The sequence below is a fragment of the Lipotes vexillifer genome, unplaced genomic scaffold (assembly GCF_000442215.2).
Source record: "Lipotes vexillifer unplaced genomic scaffold, Lipotes_vexillifer_v1.1 scaffold477, whole genome shotgun sequence".
Classification (NCBI taxonomy): Eukaryota; Metazoa; Chordata; class Mammalia; order Artiodactyla; family Lipotidae; genus Lipotes; species Lipotes vexillifer.
Window position 1 is genome coordinate 2466948 of NW_006770652.1, and position 18210 is coordinate 2485157.

An 18210-nucleotide genomic window follows, 5' to 3' on the forward strand; every position below is an offset into this window, starting at 1 on the left:
TGATTCACTTTGTTATAAAGCAGAAACTAACACACCATTGTAAAGCAATTATACTCCAGTAAAGATGTTTAAAAAAAAAAAAGTTTAAGACAGTTATCAAACTCCAGTTAAATAAATGGGTAGAGGACAAGCAGTTCATAAATGGGGAAGTTGTCAGCCAACGAAGGAATTAATATCCTTCAGCGAATATTTTTCTGCACACCTACCTATGCCTTATGCTGCACTTGGTGTTGGAGTTTCAGTGGTGTAGACAGCACTCTCGGTCCCTTGGCCAAGAGTGTGAGGCAAGGGACACAGGGAACAAACAGATGCTGGCAAGGCTGTGGAAACTGGTTCAATTATTTGTGATTCCTAAAATGACCAAAAAACTTTCTTTTCTTTTTTTTAACCTCAGAAATTATCCTAATGAAGTAATTTTTGTAAAAAATTAGTTTGTATGTTGAGCAATAGGGCTTGATCAAGTTAATAAGATTTCTTTGGTCAGTGGAGAGTGACTTTATGATTAATATTCTAATTGTGGAAATAGTACCATGAGGTGTCATGATTGGTGGCCATGGTTGTAGTCACACTTCTAAGTTCAGTTCTGTGAGTAAGTAAGCCCATGGTCATTAATGGTAGTAGGACTATGATATATTAAAATTTGTTTTGGTAACATTTACTTACTAGGAGAAATGGTAAGATTTGTTTTATTAAAAATGTTTTTTCCTCTTTTTAGCTGACTACACAGACTCTGCCTTTTCCGTGTTTTCGTGGCCAGAGACATGACCTGACATCTTGATGACCAGTCTCAGGGCCCTTGGGTGACTGGCTGGGGCACCATGGAACTTAAAGTATGGGTGGACGGAGTTCAGAGGATTGTTTGTGGGGTCACCGAAGTCACAACTTGCCAAGAAGTTGTCATAGCCTTAGCTCAAGCGATAGGTAAGTGAACTCTCGGGGTGTCTGAGGTAAAGTGGTTTATGCTTACACTTCCTGTTGTTTTTGTTTGTTTTAAATATAGATGTCCTGTGGTTTCTGTTCATTTGGTTCCATAATACATCTCTCAGGCACACTTTTACTTATTAGTGTCCCCTGCCTCCAGCTTAGGTCAGTCTGTGAAGATACTTGTTCTCTGCCTCACCGAGAGTTTACTGATCTTGAGTCTAGAGTCTGCACTGTCTTCTTCTCACCTGTTGTTACCGTAAACAATGATTTCTGGAACTAAAAAGGGTTTCTTGAGCCAAAACATAGATTTCAAGTTCCCAGACTCTTCATTAGGCGAAATCCAATTTTTTATTCTGAATACTTTCAGAAAAGAAATTTGCAACAAATTAAATGACATGGTTCTTCATTAGAAAGGTAACGTACTTTTAAAATCTTACACAGTGAAGATGAGGTAGTCAAATCCATGCCTACCGGCTCCATCTTATTCACTGAACCCGTTGCAGCTCTTCTCATTTACTCTCAGTTGATCTTTATGATATTTTATGCATGTTTTTTAGTTGCCATAATTCCATTTGGAACATGATGAGGGCATAAACACCTACATCACTAAAGCCAGTAATGTGGGCTAAAGTTTGTATTTACATCTTAAATCCATCACTTAGCAAACATGTGGAGTTGACCCTTGAACAACACAAGTTTTACCTGCCAGGGTCCACTTATAATGGGGCTTTTTTCCCAGTAGTAAACCCTACAGTACTGCACAATTCAAGGTTAGTTGAATCCACGAGGAACTGCAGATAGAGAAGGCCGGCTGACTATAAGTTACATGCAGATTTTCAACTGGGTGGAGAGCTCGCGCCCCTAACGCCTGCGTTGTTCAAGGGTCAGCTGTATTGAGAAGGAAACTGTGTGTTCACCATGCTAGGTGCTCAGTGCCTCTTCGTCTTTGAGCTCCTTATCAAAAGTTTGTTTTTATATAGTGCTAGTTTATATTGGAAGCGTGTCAGGTTAGCTCAGGATGGAGCCAAGTCACTGTCACGATGGCACCTTAGCATTTTGTAGAGGTGGTTGTGCCCCTGCATTGTGGCAAGTGCACTGTTTGAAGTTGGCAATAGCCCTATACAAAGACAGAGGCTTTGTTTTAATACTAACATCTTTTGATTTTTCCTGAAATACTATATAGCACACTCATATTAAAACAATGCTGAGAATCCTAGGCTTTCACATCCCATGAAATTTTCTTGCGTTTGGCACTAGTATTATATTTGTGGACTTAAGTTTAATTATTAAAGAGGAGGAAATTAAGGCATTTAATTTTATTTCATATTCTTTGCAACCAACTTATTTAGTCATTGCCCCTTTTGAAAGCCTCACATAATTTATTTGAATTAAAATATTAAGCATGGTTGGGTTTTTTCTGCTTAGTGAAAACTAAGATTAGCAAGTGTCAAATCTAAGTTTCTTTGTTATATTTGAGAATCAAGCCATGGACGGTGGTTAAAAAAACCATGTAGTTTTTAGAAAAGTCAAGGTAGTTGAAGAGTACAGTAAGCCGCATCTGTCCATATGGTAACCATGTTCTCTACACAGAATTTCAAGGAGAAACTGTCCGGATGTACCAGGTGTGTGTTTATCCGTTTGGACTAAAGAGTGTACTTCTTTGTGGCCAAGCTATTGATAAAAAGAAGCTTTAACTGAACCTACTCCCCCCACCCCATATTTGCTTTCTCAATAACTCAGTCCAGAACTGCTTTGAAAAGTTGACAACTTGAGTACAGATGCTTTACGATATTTCTCCAAACCTGGCTAAACAACTCTCTTGCTGAATCGTAAATACTTCATTGAATTCAGAATTCACCTGAGAGATGATTCAACTGGCAACCAGTGAGCACTGTTGATCCTTGCTTCTGTTGTGCCGTAAAATTTTCTCAGCCTCAGATTCAGTATGCTTCTAATACACACTTAAATATTTATCTCCATTGTCACGAAAGTTATTGGTGTTCCGAGTCTAAACACTAAATGAAAATGTTATAGTGTTTTGACCTTATTTATACTGTAAGAAATAATAGAGGGTTTATTAATTAGGGAAAATTGCTGCTGAAACAAACACCTGCAGAATCTCTGTGGCTTCACACAGTAAAAGGTTTAGTTACACTAATAGCAGCATGTACGGACTGACTGAGCAAAACTGCAGATGTTTCTAAAAAATTTATAGTGACACAACATATAGAATAGCTTCTTAAGTTAAAGTCCACATATTTGCCCATGGGGGAGGCGCTATACATATGGTTAGGGACTATTGAGTTTTTCTGGGTAGCTAAAATTGCTTTCAGGAAACCATCATGATATAAAAACATGTATACGTATTGGCAGTCTGCAAATATATATGACAGCTGACGTTTTCTGACTCAATGGTACTAATCACTCAAATCAAGTTAGAAAAGAGCTAAAGACAACATAATTTGATAAAAGATTTTGAATGTTAGTTACTAGTATAGAAGGAAATCGTTTCTCCTCTGATCTTGGACTACCTTGACAGGTTATATTTAGGTGATAGAAATAGAACATATTCCCAAATTATGAGAGACAGTAACTAAAAGTGAAATGATGGTTGACACACTCAATTGGCATGAAGTGCTTAAACTTCCCAGCAGGAACGCACTGTTTGGATACCGTACACACTGGGCTTTCTGAAACATTCCCAATTTTAAATATTCGACCTTGTTTTTCCCATCAACTATCCCAGAAATGCCATTATTTCAAAATAGAGTTCAAAGTACTTCTCAAATCTGTGTGTGAAACAGAAAGCCTTAGACAATTCATCTGTCTCAAGTTAAGTTGAGAAAATGCATTTGCTTTTACAAAATCACAAACGAAAAATATGAAAAGAATGTACTTCTGCCCTCAAGTAGCTTAGAACTTAAAGTTCAGATAACAAAAGATTAGAGAGGAGAAAAAAGAGGAGGAAGAAATCAAGGAGACTGAGGGAAAGGTTTTCTGATTCACACTGCTTTGTTGCCTGGTGCCATTTAAAGTGCTGAAGATTCAGAATTTTTCTCTGTTCACACTTCTGATGATCTTGTCCCATATCTCTTTCAACCGGGGCCAGAGCTAGCATTTAATACAAACAAATTGATTGGGGCTGGGGCCCAAGATGGCGTGGATTGTTCCCAAAAGCCATGTTTCATTGAGTTTGCCCCAACAAAATCAGTTTTCAAACAAACACATTTTATGCTGATCTCTGGTTTTATTATTTGTTAATATTTCTTTCTCTTCTCTGGAAGTCTTTTCAAAGTAGGGGTCCTGCTTATTTATCTTTCTTATACCATTGCTTTGCCCAAAGTAGTAGGTACTCTACAAACCACAGTTTCTAGAACAGTGCTTCCCCGTAGAACTTTCTGCCAGGATGGTAATGTTCTGTATCTGTGCCGTCCAGTACAGTAGCCACTAGCCACATGTAGCTATTACCTACTTGAAGTGTGGCTAGTGTAAATGAGGAAGTGAATTTTTAATTGAAGTTTAAATGTGGCTCGTGGCTAATAGCTATTGTAGTGAACAGCGCAGTTCTAGAAGATGACTGACTGGTATCTCAGACTTAAAATGTCCAAACCCAAGCTTCGTGTCCCAACTGTTGCCCATCCTCAGATTTCCTCCCCCTCATCTCAACAAATGGGAACTATTGCTTTTAATTGATTAGATCGAAAACTTTTGTGTGATCTTTGGTTCTTTTTTCTCTAATACCTTACAACTAATCCATCCACAAATCCTCCCTGTACTATCTTCAGTATATATCCAGAATCTTGTTGCTTCTCTCCACAGCCACTGTTACGACCTTGATGTAAGCCACCATCATTTCTCAGTTAGATTTTTGCAGTGGCCTTCCAACTCATTTCCCTGTATCATCCTGGTCTCCTGCAGCCTATTCTCAACAGATTTATTTTAAAGTAATACTTTGAAACTATGCATCATCATCACTCTTCTGCTCAAAACCCCTTAGTGGTTTCCGGACTCACTCAGAAAATTTTAAAGTCCATGCGATGGTCTTTGGGGCCCTAAATGAATCCCTGCTTTACCTCCAGCCTCATTTCCTCCCACTCACTTTTGATTGCTTCCTCTTAAACGTGTCAGAGACAGTTCCGCCTTAGTCTTTGCACCTGTTCATCTGTCTGCTGAGAATACCGTGCGCCCAGCGCTCTTCCAGATTCACTCCCTCGGTTCACTGCTCCCTGACCGCCTGTCCATGCGCACACACACACATACTCCCCATCTGCCATACTCTATTTTTCTCTATTGTGCTCCCCCCTGCGCCCCTGCGACATATTACATATAGGCCACAATCCATTATCCACATTTTTGAAACCTAAAAAATTTTGTAAGCCTAAAGTTTATCATACTTAATTTGTTAGCCATACCTGGCATGGCTTGAACTCATTTGGTAGTAAAAACTGATCTGATTTGATGTGAGGCTGAGGCTGCTTTTAATCTATATTTATTCCATTTGGTATGAAATTGATATATTTTACTTTAGAATTTTCAATGTGTTTGACTACAGACCTGCAGGATAGCACTATGCTACCTTCCTATAATCCAGAAAATTCTGAATATTTAGCATATCTGACCTTAAATATCTGTTGACCTTAGCATATCTGTTGGTTAATGGACAGTAGACATACATTCTTTCCTTTGTGTGTTGTGTATTGCCTGCCACTCTATTGTTTTTGCTTATCCTCATAGCTTAAAACCATGTCTAGCATATAGTAGATACTCAATACCTACTCGTGAATAAATGAATGAATTTTTTTAAGTTTCTGTGAATTACAGGCTGAACTTGGTGATGTCCCGTTCGTCTCTAAGATTATATGATCCTTTAGAAGATAAAGAAAATAATATATTTTATATTGTCACATTTAACTCTTAATTTCATATATAAATTATCAATTTTAGAAATTTATAAATTGGTTAATTTTGTATCTGTTTACAAGTAGTACTACCCATTGTAGACTATTTTGAAATTTAGCAAAACACAAAGAAGGTAAAAGAAGCACTCATGACCTTGCTTCCTAGAAGTAAACACTCTAAGCAATGCTTTTTATGTACCTACAGATGAGTTTTAAAAAAAAAGATTTCACTCTAATGCTTCATAGTTTTAAAGTCCCACTTTTCATTACTGAATTGGGAATTAAATTTTCCACATCATTTAACAGTCTCACAGCAGTCTTATGAGGAAGGCCCTGTTATGATCCCTATTTCAGAGATGATGGAACAGAGGCACAGAGATGTTAAATAACATGCCCAAGTGCCCGTAGCTGGTAAGGAGGGTCCTGGGATTCAAACCAGTAGTCTGATTCAAGAACCCTGCTCTTAACTACTATTATACTATGTTATTTATGTCCCCTATAATCTCAATGGACAACTGTTAGAAAATATAGTCACCGACTGAATTACATTGAAACAAAAACTAAAAATCCTTAGTACTAAAATATACTGCTTTTTTTATAGCCAGGGTCATCTTTTACAATTTTTATATTCATAGCAGTAGTGTAGTACATCATCCATAATTCTGAGTATCATCCATAATTCTAAGTACCTTCTATATTTTCCACATCCATAAAAGATTATTTTAATGAATGTGAACACATGTAATTCACAACATGCATCAGTCAGGATGGGTAAGATTATGCTGCATTAATAATCCCCCAAACTTTAGTGGTTTATAATGATGTGTTAGCTGTTATTTTGGTTAATATTATTTATGTAAAGTAACCAGCACAAAGCCTAGCAAACAGTGAGCATATTAAATGTTAATCATTATGAAATCAATAAATGTTTTAATTATTTTTAGTCGTAGTATATATTTAATAAAATCCTAAGTAAGTCCTAAATTAATATGCAGTAATTCTGTGATTACATGATAGTCTCATCAACACACTGGGAAAATATACTGTGAATGATTTAACTATGGGTTGAGTGCACAGCTAGCTGACAGATTATACTCAAAGATATTCTTGTACCACTGTCATCATAAGATAAATACTCTATGGTAAGAGTTATCTTAATAGCTACACACAGGACTTACCGAAAGTTCATTGACAAATTTTCAGAATAGTTGTACATCATTGGGAAATTGCTTTAATATATATATATATATATATATACAATGTAAGTTCTGTTACAGAGAGCAATGTTTATTGTAAGAATTCTAAGTCATTATGGAATGAATTAGTTTTGTTCACTAGATTCTGCATAAGATTCCAAAATGTTTGTAGCTCAAGGAGAAAAGTTCTATTATCAGAAAAACTGAGTGGGGTAGGATAGTTTATTCACCACAGATAAAGAATAAGTCAGGTGTTAACTGACATTACTTACAATATGTCCAGAAACAGGAGGATATGTTAGCATTAAATTCGTGAGAGGTTGATGCCAGCTCTGTCATGTCGTTTTGAAGAACATAGAGTGTTCATCTTTGGGGTAAGGAGGATTTCATACTGAAGAAATGATCAAATGTCGGTTAAAACTAAAATTTCTGAGGAGCATTCATGATCAGGGTGTCTAATAGAATATATTCCCAGGGCCTGACACTATTTCTGACAAATGTTTGTTCATTATATATTTGTTGAATACATAACAAGAAGTGACACTTTTTTTTTTTTTTTTGCGGTACGCGGGCCTCTCACTGTTGTGGCCTCTCCCGTTGCGGAGCACAGGCTCCGGACGCGCAGGCTCGGCGGCCACGGCTCACGGGCCCAGCCGCTCCGCGGCATGTGGGATCCTCCCAGACCGGGGCACGAACCCGCGTCCCCTGCATCGGCAGGCGGACTCTCAACCACTGCCCCACCAGGGAAGCCCCCAAGAAGTGACACTTTTAAGTGATTTTATTTTTTTGGCTCTAAGGAGAAATTTCCTAAAATTGTAAAAAAATGGTTACAGTTTTTTGAATGGTTGAAATAAGAGCATAATGTTTCTGGGTGACTCATATTTGAGTGTTCGAATTTTGGTGTATATTTCTAAAACTTCATATTACTTCACAGTCAAATATTCCACTTTAAGTTAGGTGAAAGTAGTCTGTTATCTCCTTTTTTTTTAATTTTTTTAACGTCTTTATTGGAGTATAATTGCTTTACAATGGTGTGTTAGTTTCTGCTGTATAACAAAGTGAATCAGCTATACATATACATATAACCGCATATCTCCTCCCTCTTGCGTCTCCCTCCCACCCTCCCTATCCCACCCCTCTAGGTGGTCACAAAGCACCGAGCTGATCTCCCTGTGCTATGTGGCAGCTTCCCACTAGCTATCTATTGTACATTTATATCAGTCGTCCAGTGAAATTCCACTGATGCACTAAAATCTCTTTGTGATTTTCCTCATTATATGAAGTTAATGATTCTTGGGATTACACTCAATTGCTTCAGCTCTTCAGAAGTATAGTCAATATTTTATTTATCATTACAAATTGTGGCATACAGGCCTAGGTAGCCAAAACAGTTTAAACTACAAATGCCATAGATAGATAGATAGATGATAGATAGATAGATAGATAGATAGATAAATGGATGTATGTTCCTTTTTATTAGTCTTAGGGCTACATCAAGATAGTATGCAAGGTAGAACTAAATGTATCCACTTAATAAACTGCAATAAAAGGAGTTTTGCAGGAAGAATTGGAACGTATTCACGTTCTGTAGGGCCTTGCCAAGTATACACATTCAAATTCCAATGATTGTGGAATTTAACTCTTACATAAACTATCTAAAACCCAATTTCTGTAATAAAATCAAAGTATTAATTCATTTACTTTTTAAAAAAGCTTTTTTATATAGCTGGATGGATTTTTTTTTTTTTTTGCCTAACTGCACTAAATATGCATTATTTAACAAAAAGGAAATGCTAGCAGTAAAAGCAATCCTAAATAATCTACCAAGACGTTCTCATAGAGTAGCAGTACCATTAAGCATTGGAAAAATAAGCTTTATATTTAATTATGACTAAATTAGAGTCCTTAAAATTTTTGATTTCACTCATATAATGTAATGATTCAGTTTTCTTTTTAAAGATGTTTCATGGCCTGGTAGGATTAGAGAGGGTTCTACTGGTCTAGTCCAACCCTTCATATTTACTAATGAGGACACAGGGTCCAGATAGCAGAAGTGAGATCTAAAAGTAGCTGATAGACAGCAGAGCCAGGAACACGAAGTGCTGTGATCTTTGAAGCAGTCTGTACATCTGGAACGAGTTTAACCTTGAAGATTTGTTGGGTGGTATTTCTTGGTATAATTACAGTAATTTTTAACTTGAAAATCTTTAGAAACATTTTTTTATTCCAAGAAGCCAAATCCAGTGTGCTAATAAGGCTTTGCATTCCCCTTGTTTGCCCAGGTATTTCAATAATAGCAACAACTAATACTTGTATAGCACTTTTCAATGTTATAAAACATTTTTATATTTTATATCTCACTTAACTCTTATAACATTGTCAGGTAAGAAAATACAAGTCTCACTCTACAGATGAAGAAACCAGAGCTGAAGGAAATTTAATAATTTGTGCAAATCACGTAAATATATGGCAGAGCCAGATCTGAAGACAGGCCTTCTGACTCCAGAGAGCCCATATTCTTTCTTTCCACTCTGTCCAGCTTTACATAGCTAGGAGTTGCTGCAAGTTGATTAAGAATTCTTTTAGTCAGATTGTTGTCGCGTCATGTCGCTATTTAAAGGAGGTCTCTGGTTAGCCCTTTTGTCATGTGAATAACAATGTGTTCAATTAATGATGGCTGCCATGTATTGAAAACCTGCTACGGGCCAGGCAGTATGGCAGGTGCTTATTAGCCCTGATTCTGACTCTCAGGACCAATGAGGTACTGCCACTCTCCCCACTTTAGAAGTGAAGTTCGGCTACTTATCCAGCAAGTAATTTACCCGAGCTTAAAACGCTAGTCTGCAAGATCCTTTTTGACCCACCTCCTAGAGAAATGGAAATAAAAACAAAAATAAACAAATGGGACCTAATGAAACTTCAAAGCTTTTGCACAGCAAAGGAAACCATAAACAAGACCAAAAGATAACCCTCAGAATGGGAGAAAATATTTGCAAATGAAGCAACTGACAAAGGATTAATTTCCAAAATTTACAAGCAGCTCATGCAGCTCAATAACAAAAAAGCAAACAACCCAATCCAAAAATGGGCAGAAGACCTAAATAGACATTTCTCCAAAGAAGATATACAGACTGCCAACAGACACATGAAAGAATGCTCAACATCATTAATCATTAGAGAAATGCCAATCAAAACTACAATGAGATATCATCTCACACCAGTCAGAATGGCCATCATCAAAATATCTAGAAACAGTAAATGCTGGAGAGGGTGTGGAGAAAAGGGAACACTTCTGCGCTGCAGGTGGGAATGTGAATTGGTTCAGCCACTATGGAGAACAGTATGGAGGTTCCTTAAAAAACTAAAAATAGAACTACCCTGTGACCCAGCAATCCCACTACTGGGCATATACCCTGAGAAAACCATAATTCAAAAAGAGTTATGTACCAAAAAGAATGTTCGTTGCAGCTCTGTTTACAATAGCCCGGAGATGGAAACAACCTAAGTGCCCATCATCGGATGAATGGATGAAGAAGATGTGGCACATATATACAATGGAATATTACTCAGCCATAAAAAGAAACGAAATTGAGCTATTTGTAATGAGGTGGATAGACCTAGAGTCTGTCATACAGAGTGAAGTAAGTCAGAAAGAGAAAGACAAATACCGTATGCTAACACGTATATATGGAATTTAAGGGAAAAAAATGTCATGAAGAACCTAGGGGTAAGACAGGAATAAAGACACAGACCTACTGGAGAACGGACTTGAGGATATGGGGAGGGGGAAGGGTGAGCTGTGACAAAGCGAGAGAGAGGCATGGACATATATACACTACCAAACGTAAGGTAGATAGCTAGTGGAAAGCAGCCGCATAGCACAGGGATATCAGCTCAGTGCTTTGTGACCGCCTGGAGGGGTGGGATAGGGAAGGGGAGAGGGAGGGAGACGCAGGAGGGAAGAGATATGGGAACATATGTATATGTATAACTGATTCACTTTGTTATAAAGCAGAAACTAACACACCATTGTAAAGCAATTATACCCCAATAAAGATGTTAAAAAAAAAAAAAAAAAAAAAAAAACTCTAGTCCGTTTGCTTTCAAAGCTTCAACTTTTCAGCTGCACCCAAGATTCAGGTTTCCTTAAAGACAAACATACACGTATGCTTAGAGCAGTATCACTCTTCATCTGCTACTTTTGAACAGCACATGTGGGTGTTCATAGTACATATCCAGATTTCCATTTATTGGCCCAGTAATTGAGGAAATACTACTATTGGTTCAGAAGCTCATGAAATAAAAAAGAAGACAGGGAAGACAAATCAGTAGCTGTATATGCCAATATGATAATTGCTAGATGGCAAGGTGAGTTTTTTTCTTTGTAATAATATTAACTACTAATGGACAGTTTTTTGAAATTGAGATGTAATTGATATATAACCTTAGTTATATTAGTTTCAGATGTCTAATGGACACTTAACAAAATTAATATTTTCCATCTGACCCACACACCTTAAATGGAAATATTTAGGAAGTATATTCAAGCTAATGACATTATATTGTCTTCTGAATCTTTATCTTCCATAATTACTGTTAGATTTAGTATATTTTTAACAAATGTAATTTTATTCTACTTTTGTTTTTTATTAATATCATTTTTGCCTTTTTAATATTTTTTAAAAGACTCTTTGAAGCTATTACTTATCAAAACTGAACAAGACTTCTCTTCAGGCCCCACTCTTTATATGAGACTATTTTGAGGGTTGTTTTCACTGAGGTGATTTTTTATTTGCCACAGGTATGCAGGACGGTATGGGCAAGGAAAGGCCTACCCAGCACCTGTAGCTGAGTAGCAGGTCCTCCACTAGCTCCATGTCTCCTTGCAGGAGGAGAGACGGGGGCTCCAACCTTCCCAAGTCCTGATGTGCAGAGAAATCAGAGGGATCCCTCAAGTGGAAGTTTGCTCAAGTTCTGAAGTCCTGCCTGGTTCCAGGGACCAGGCCCTCCTGGCTTCCAGCCGGACACTCTAGTGCCCTCCTTAGTTTCAGCTGGAGGTCTTGCCGCAAACAAGGTCTAGGCCGTCAGGCATTTGACAAGAGGGTAGATTAAGATTCCCATTGAGGTTTAAAGTGTAAAGATGAGTTTCTAAGCGAGTCCGAAGAGTGTATGCAGTTCACATCCCATAGTTTTGTGTGGTACGTTATCTTAAGGAGTTCAGTATCCTCAAGTGAAAGTTTTAAAGACATCATGGGCTGGACTTCGATGTTAATTAAGAAGACACAGTTATCAAATAGTGTCCTACGTCTGGAGGCATTATTTTAGCTGTTGCATATCCCTTTTTGACAATTTATTCTTATCTTTTTTTATCTAGGTCGAACTGGAAGGTACACTCTTATAGAAAAATGGAGAGATACTGAAAGACACTTAGCACCTCATGAAAATCCTATTATATCCTTAAACAAATGGGGGCAGTATGCTAGTGACGTACAGCTGATTTTACGTCGAACGGGGCCGTCTCTCAGTGAGCGGCCCACATCGGATGGTGTGGCTCGAGTTCCTGAAAGAACTTTATGCAGGCAGAGTTTGCCCCCCTTAGCTAAACTGAGGCCTCAGATTGACAAAGCAATCAAAAGGAGAGAGCCTAAAAGGAAATCATTAACATTTACAGGAGGTGCCAAAGGGTTAATGGACATTTTTGGAAAAGGTAAAGACACTGAATTTAAGCAAAAGGTGCTGAATAACTGCAAAACAACAGCAGATGAGTTAAAGAAGCTGATCCGTTTGCAGACAGAGAAGCTCCAATCCATTGAGAAGGAGCTGGAATCAAATGAAATAGAAATACGATTTTGGGAGCAAAAGTACAGTTCTAACCTTGAAGAAGAAATTGTCCGCCTGGAGCAGAAGATCAAAAGAAACGATGTAGAAATCGAAGAGGAGGAATTCTGGGAAAACGAATTACAGATTGAACAGGAAAATGAAAAACAGCTGAAAGATCAACTTCAGGAAATCAGACAGAAAATAACAGAATGTGAGAGCAAATTAAAGGACTATATGGGTCAAATCCAGACTATGGAAAGTGGTCTTGAAGCGGAAAAATTGCAACGGGAAGTTCAGGAGGCACAGGTCAATGAAGAAGAGGTTAAAGGGAAGATCGGTAAGGTCAGAGGGGAGATTGACATTCAAGGCCAGCAGAGCCTGAGGCTGGAAAATGGTATTAAAGCCGTGGAAAGGTCTCTTGGACAAGCCACCAAACGATTGCAGGTAAGGACACTTTTATTAGAATGTTTCATCTATCTAAAAGAATTAAATATTTGGAATCTAAAACACTGAACTCCTCTTTTTCTTTCCTCTTGGAAGCTTCCTAAACTCTGTGTTTCTCCAAATCACTGTAGGTTTGCTCTTGATTTTCCAAAATGATAATGCCTTTATTTTCATCACTGGTCACGGAAAAGAATCTGAAAATAGAAAAAATGTTCAATAAAACACAGAAAGTTGACTGTAAATATATATACAGAAAAAAGAATTAAATATATTTTGGCATCTTCTTTACTGATTGTTCATTTTCTCTTACATTTAAAGTTAGAAACTTACTTTGTTTTATCATTTTCTTAGAATTTCTGTGACTTACGACAAAGCTAAGGTAGGAGGCCAAAACAAAGACGAGAGCTGAAGCCACACAGATCCTTTTCCATGGAAGAAGCTTTCTTACTGTGGCAGTGATAGCATTAGGTAATCAGATACAGGAGATGAGAATCTCAGAGCTGGAATGGACACTAATGATGGGATAGTGAATCTGACCCTTCTCCTTTTAGCGATAGGGAAACAAGAGCTGAAAGAGATTACCGAGGATTGGTTCACCAGTGATTGTGCGGCTAGCTAGCTGCTTCTCTCTCACGTCTCCTTTGTTGCTAACCCCACCTCCTCCCCTCTCCCGTAACTGTCCTTTGCTTCCCTGAGGAGAGGGGCAGGTTCCTCTTTGATTTTTCCCCATCTCTAGTGGGTACGAGAACATTTCTATTTCACACTTACTCCATGACCACTCAGCTTGTATTTCTTGGATACCCATTCTTGAAAAGACAGTGTGGTAATGTTAATGGGAGTTGCAAAGAGCTATCAGTTTCTAACAGCTGAAATGAGAAAGAGACACAGTTGATTATAATACAGCTACTTATATTTAAATAAATTAAAGTTAAATAATATTCAATAAAGCTGTTTAAAAATATTAAATACATTTAAATTTCTGTTTTAGTCACATTTGGCCACATTTCAAGTGCTCAGTAGCACATATGTGCAGTGGCTGCTGAACTGGACAGTGCCGGTCTAGAAGCTGTGTGATCCTGGATCAGAGAGTGAACCGTGAAGCTTACTGGTTAGAAATTGAGAGTGTATGTAGTAACAGCATCTCCAAATAGTGCCTGTGCGCACTGGAGTTTGAGAAGAGCTGCTGTAGGGTAGGTACAGTTCCACAAGCAGAGAAAGCTGACGTTTCAGGAAGAACTGATGTGATTTCCTTTCTCTGCCACTAACTACAGTGAGAGGTAGAGCTACCACCAAAATTTGCAGTCAGGAATTTCTCATATAATAGAAGGTTGTTAACTTATGATTTGTCAGCATTTTACTATTTGGATTCATTTCAACACAAAACGAGCGCAGTTGGAAATTATATTGCCTTGATGTTACAGGAAACACTAATTTGTGACAGTTGTTACTAATAAACCCCACTACCTGTGAAAAGTATCTAATAGTCAAACTACTAACGTATCTCCAAGTACCCCCTACACTCAAAGTAGCGAAAAACCCCGCCTTTCTGTTTTCTCTCCCCTATACCCTTACCACGTCCTCTGACACAACCAGCTTGGATGCGGCCTTGCCACTTTTTCTTATAGTGCCCTAAAGGAGAGAAAGAGAAGGAAGTCCATTTGATAACAGAATGCCTCTCCTTGCTTTTGGAGCTTTCTGGCTGTCGAAACTTGGTCTCCTTACTTTAGCGCTCTTCAGTTCTCAGATCTGCTCATCAAGGATTAAAAAACCCCATACTGGGAATCTTGCTCTCCTTGCTTTCCTTGCTATGATATAAATCTCAATAATGGGTCCCATGAAAACTTAAACAGTTTAAAACAAACAAGAACCCTGAATCGCATGGACCCAAGTGACTATTAATTTTGCAGTCAGTTATGAAGTAGATAATAAGGAAGTTTAACTGTGAACAGCTTAGCAAGCTTGTTGTAAACACCAGGATGGATGGAATCCAGTGTTTTATTCTTGGAAGTTTATAGACATATATTTATTTCATCAGGTGCATAGTATACTCCTAACGGAGGAAAGCATGACATTTAAGAGGACAGACTGAAGAAGTCGTTGTCCTTTATTTGCTTAACTTTTGGCCCATGCCACAGAGTGAAAGTGACCTCCTTAGCCCATTACATCGATATAAACCAGATTTGTTAAATGCATTCTCGTGAAAGGTGTCCCACATTCAACCCTTGTAGCAGGTGGGCTGTCACCAGGATGTCTGTAGCTGGCCAATAGTGAATCCTCAAATTTTAGAAAGCATTTAACTCCCATCTAGGACAAAGAACAAGAATTGGAGCAGCTGACCAAGGAGCTGCGGCAAGTCAACCTCCAGCAGTTTATCCAGCAGACAGGGACGAAAGTCACCGTTTTGCCAGCAGAGCCCATCGAAGTGGAGGCCTCACATGCAGACCTAGAACGGGGTAAGATTTGAGAAGTCGCTTTTTAAAAAACTTGACTCTCTTCACTTGGAATAAACTGTTTACATTCGGTTAAAATGTTCTCCTGCCATTCAAAGCTAATTCTTGGGCCGCTTAAAAAAATTTTTGACGTACTTATTGTTTCTGGGGAAAATCAATAACAGTTAGGTTATTTATTTACTTAGATGACCAGATAGCCTATCATTAGTTTTAAACTGCTTCCTTAAAAACTTTTCCTGAAATGTGTGTGAGTCGTAGTCTATTAATTGAGTTTATTAATTGAGTTTTAGCTTCTCTCTGTTCCTAATGCCCCTTCTTCCTCTCCTAAAAATCTTTGTTATTAATTTGTGCTGATATTTAAAAGACCCTTCTAAATCTGTATATGCATATAATCCGAACAACCCAGAAAGAGAAGCAAAATGTTCACCTTTTAAGAAGAGATCATGAACTGTTGAAATCACTGAAAACTATTTGATCAACTGAGAGGGTCAAGCAGACGTAACCTCTCCTCTCACCCAGGACTCACAGGGGGTTGCAATCGTTACTGTATAGTATTTGGTTCTTGAGAGCAGGAAAAGTTCTAATTTTTCATATTGCTAAGTACTCCAGGTTCCTGCAAACATCAAATGACTTTCTCTGTTTCCTGTTTAGAGGCACCATTCCAGTCGGGGTCTCTGAAGCGACCTGGTTCCTCTCGGCAGCTCCCCAGTAATCTTCGTATTCTACAGAATCCTATCTCGTCTGGTTTTAATCCTGAAGGCATATATGTATAACATTATCTGTCTTTAGGGGAGAGACCCAGTAAAGGTACCAAGGACAGTGAAAATTCCTTCCTTGATTTTGTGCCAATGATGAACAGAGGATATATTTCACAAGCCACCGTATCTTTTTTCTGTCCTAAATTGCATACCACTTGGAGCCATACCCTGTGCACTGATGCTAAAGAACAAAGAAACTGTGTTTTCACACATCCACAGTGTTGATGTTTTTGTCCAGCAGCTGTAATGCAAAGCCTTCATTTTTATCTGTAGCATTTCGAGAGCATTAGGAAAGTATTATACTGTGTGTATACATAAATAAAACAGTGACTTCAGAATGAAGAGAAATATGTGACTGGCTTAGTTTATTTATTCCATGTAATCAATTAAGGAGTGAATGTTGATGTTTTAATATTTTTTATTAATACTTATCCTGTGACTGAGTTACATTGCATATGGTGTGACGATGACTTTGTGTGCATGTTGCCAGACTCCATGCGTTGCTGAATTACAGCTACACAAGTGTCATAGGGGGCTCTGCCATGGAAACTGACTCCAGAAGAACTGACTTGCATTTACCTTGTGAACCCATCCTAGCTGCTGCTTAATTAGGTGAGATAATTCAGGTTTTCTTTTTCATCTGGTGTTTAATCTTCTCTTTACAGTATTTCCAGCATATGAATGAACCACATATAAGAGCAGAAATATTTTCATGAAGTAAGTTACATGTTTAAAAGGTTTGCAGTGCTTCAGACACTTTTGAACAAAAATGTAATGGTTGAATATGTATCCAGACAGGCATGGGGTTTCCTGATACATTATGCGTTTTGTTTCTGCCCGGCCTTATTATTTTCGTCTCATGGGTCCTCAGAGTTGCCATCATACATAAATTAGAAATGTCTTAAAAAAAAAAGAAAGAGAGATGTCCAAGGATATCTTCAGGAAGGTTGCTTTAAGTGATATTTTTTTTTATTTTAAAATAACCCACTTTATATGTGTGGTCTATTGGTGTAAGCACCCGTGGATAAGTTATTGCTTGCACATAATTTACTGTGTACATTATGAACTATTGCAATTTTCCCAGTCACTTAAATAGAAAGTAGATTGGAGTTAGTTACTTTTTACCAAGGAAATAAAGTTAAATTCAGTGTTTGTTTTTATTAATTTTCAGCTTGACCTTTGCAGGACATTAATCTCCATTTGTACATATATTTTCTTGTTTATAAAAAACCAAAAATGAGTCAACACCCCTCCCATGAGTACTGACTTAACTAAGATGCACAAGAGTATCTAGATGGATGTGGTCAGATACTTCTTAGCCATTTTTACATTCCCTCTGATCAGAATTTGGTACAATATAATTAAGACTTTAATCTAAAATTTAAAGTAGTTTTTTATTCTGAGGAAAACATATTGTCTGTATTATTTACATGCAACAAAATAAAAGTGGATTAGTATATTAACGCCATGGTAACAATAAAAAGGTGTAAGTTATATCCTATGCATGAGGGCAATTTTTGATGTTTTAAACGCATTTGACTTATTTTTGGTTTAATGAATGCTGAGAATGCTGCTATATTTAGGTTTCCAATGAAACTTTTTAAGAATGGCTATGACTATATATAGAAGCTTCTAGAGGACTGAAAGTAATAATGCATAGTTGCCTTTTCTAGTCCAGCTAAATGGAAGACCTCAACTAAAAATATTTTCTTTGGGTTCT

At 37.7% G+C, this 18210-nt stretch overlaps 1 protein-coding gene across 1 annotated transcript; it reads left to right on the plus strand.

Moving 5' to 3' along the window:
- The first annotated feature begins 715 nt into the window (after positions 1 to 715).
- RASSF8 (Ras association domain family member 8) lies at positions 716 to 16838 on the plus strand. The gene is made up of 4 exons (XM_007446281.1): positions 716 to 921; positions 12393 to 13282; positions 15591 to 15735; positions 16384 to 16838. The coding sequence occupies exons 1-4, from the start codon at positions 819 to 821 to the stop codon at positions 16503 to 16505; spliced, it is 1260 nt and encodes a 419-aa protein (XP_007446343.1). The 5' UTR covers positions 716 to 818; the 3' UTR covers positions 16506 to 16838.
- Positions 16839 to 18210: the final 1372 nt, after the last annotated feature.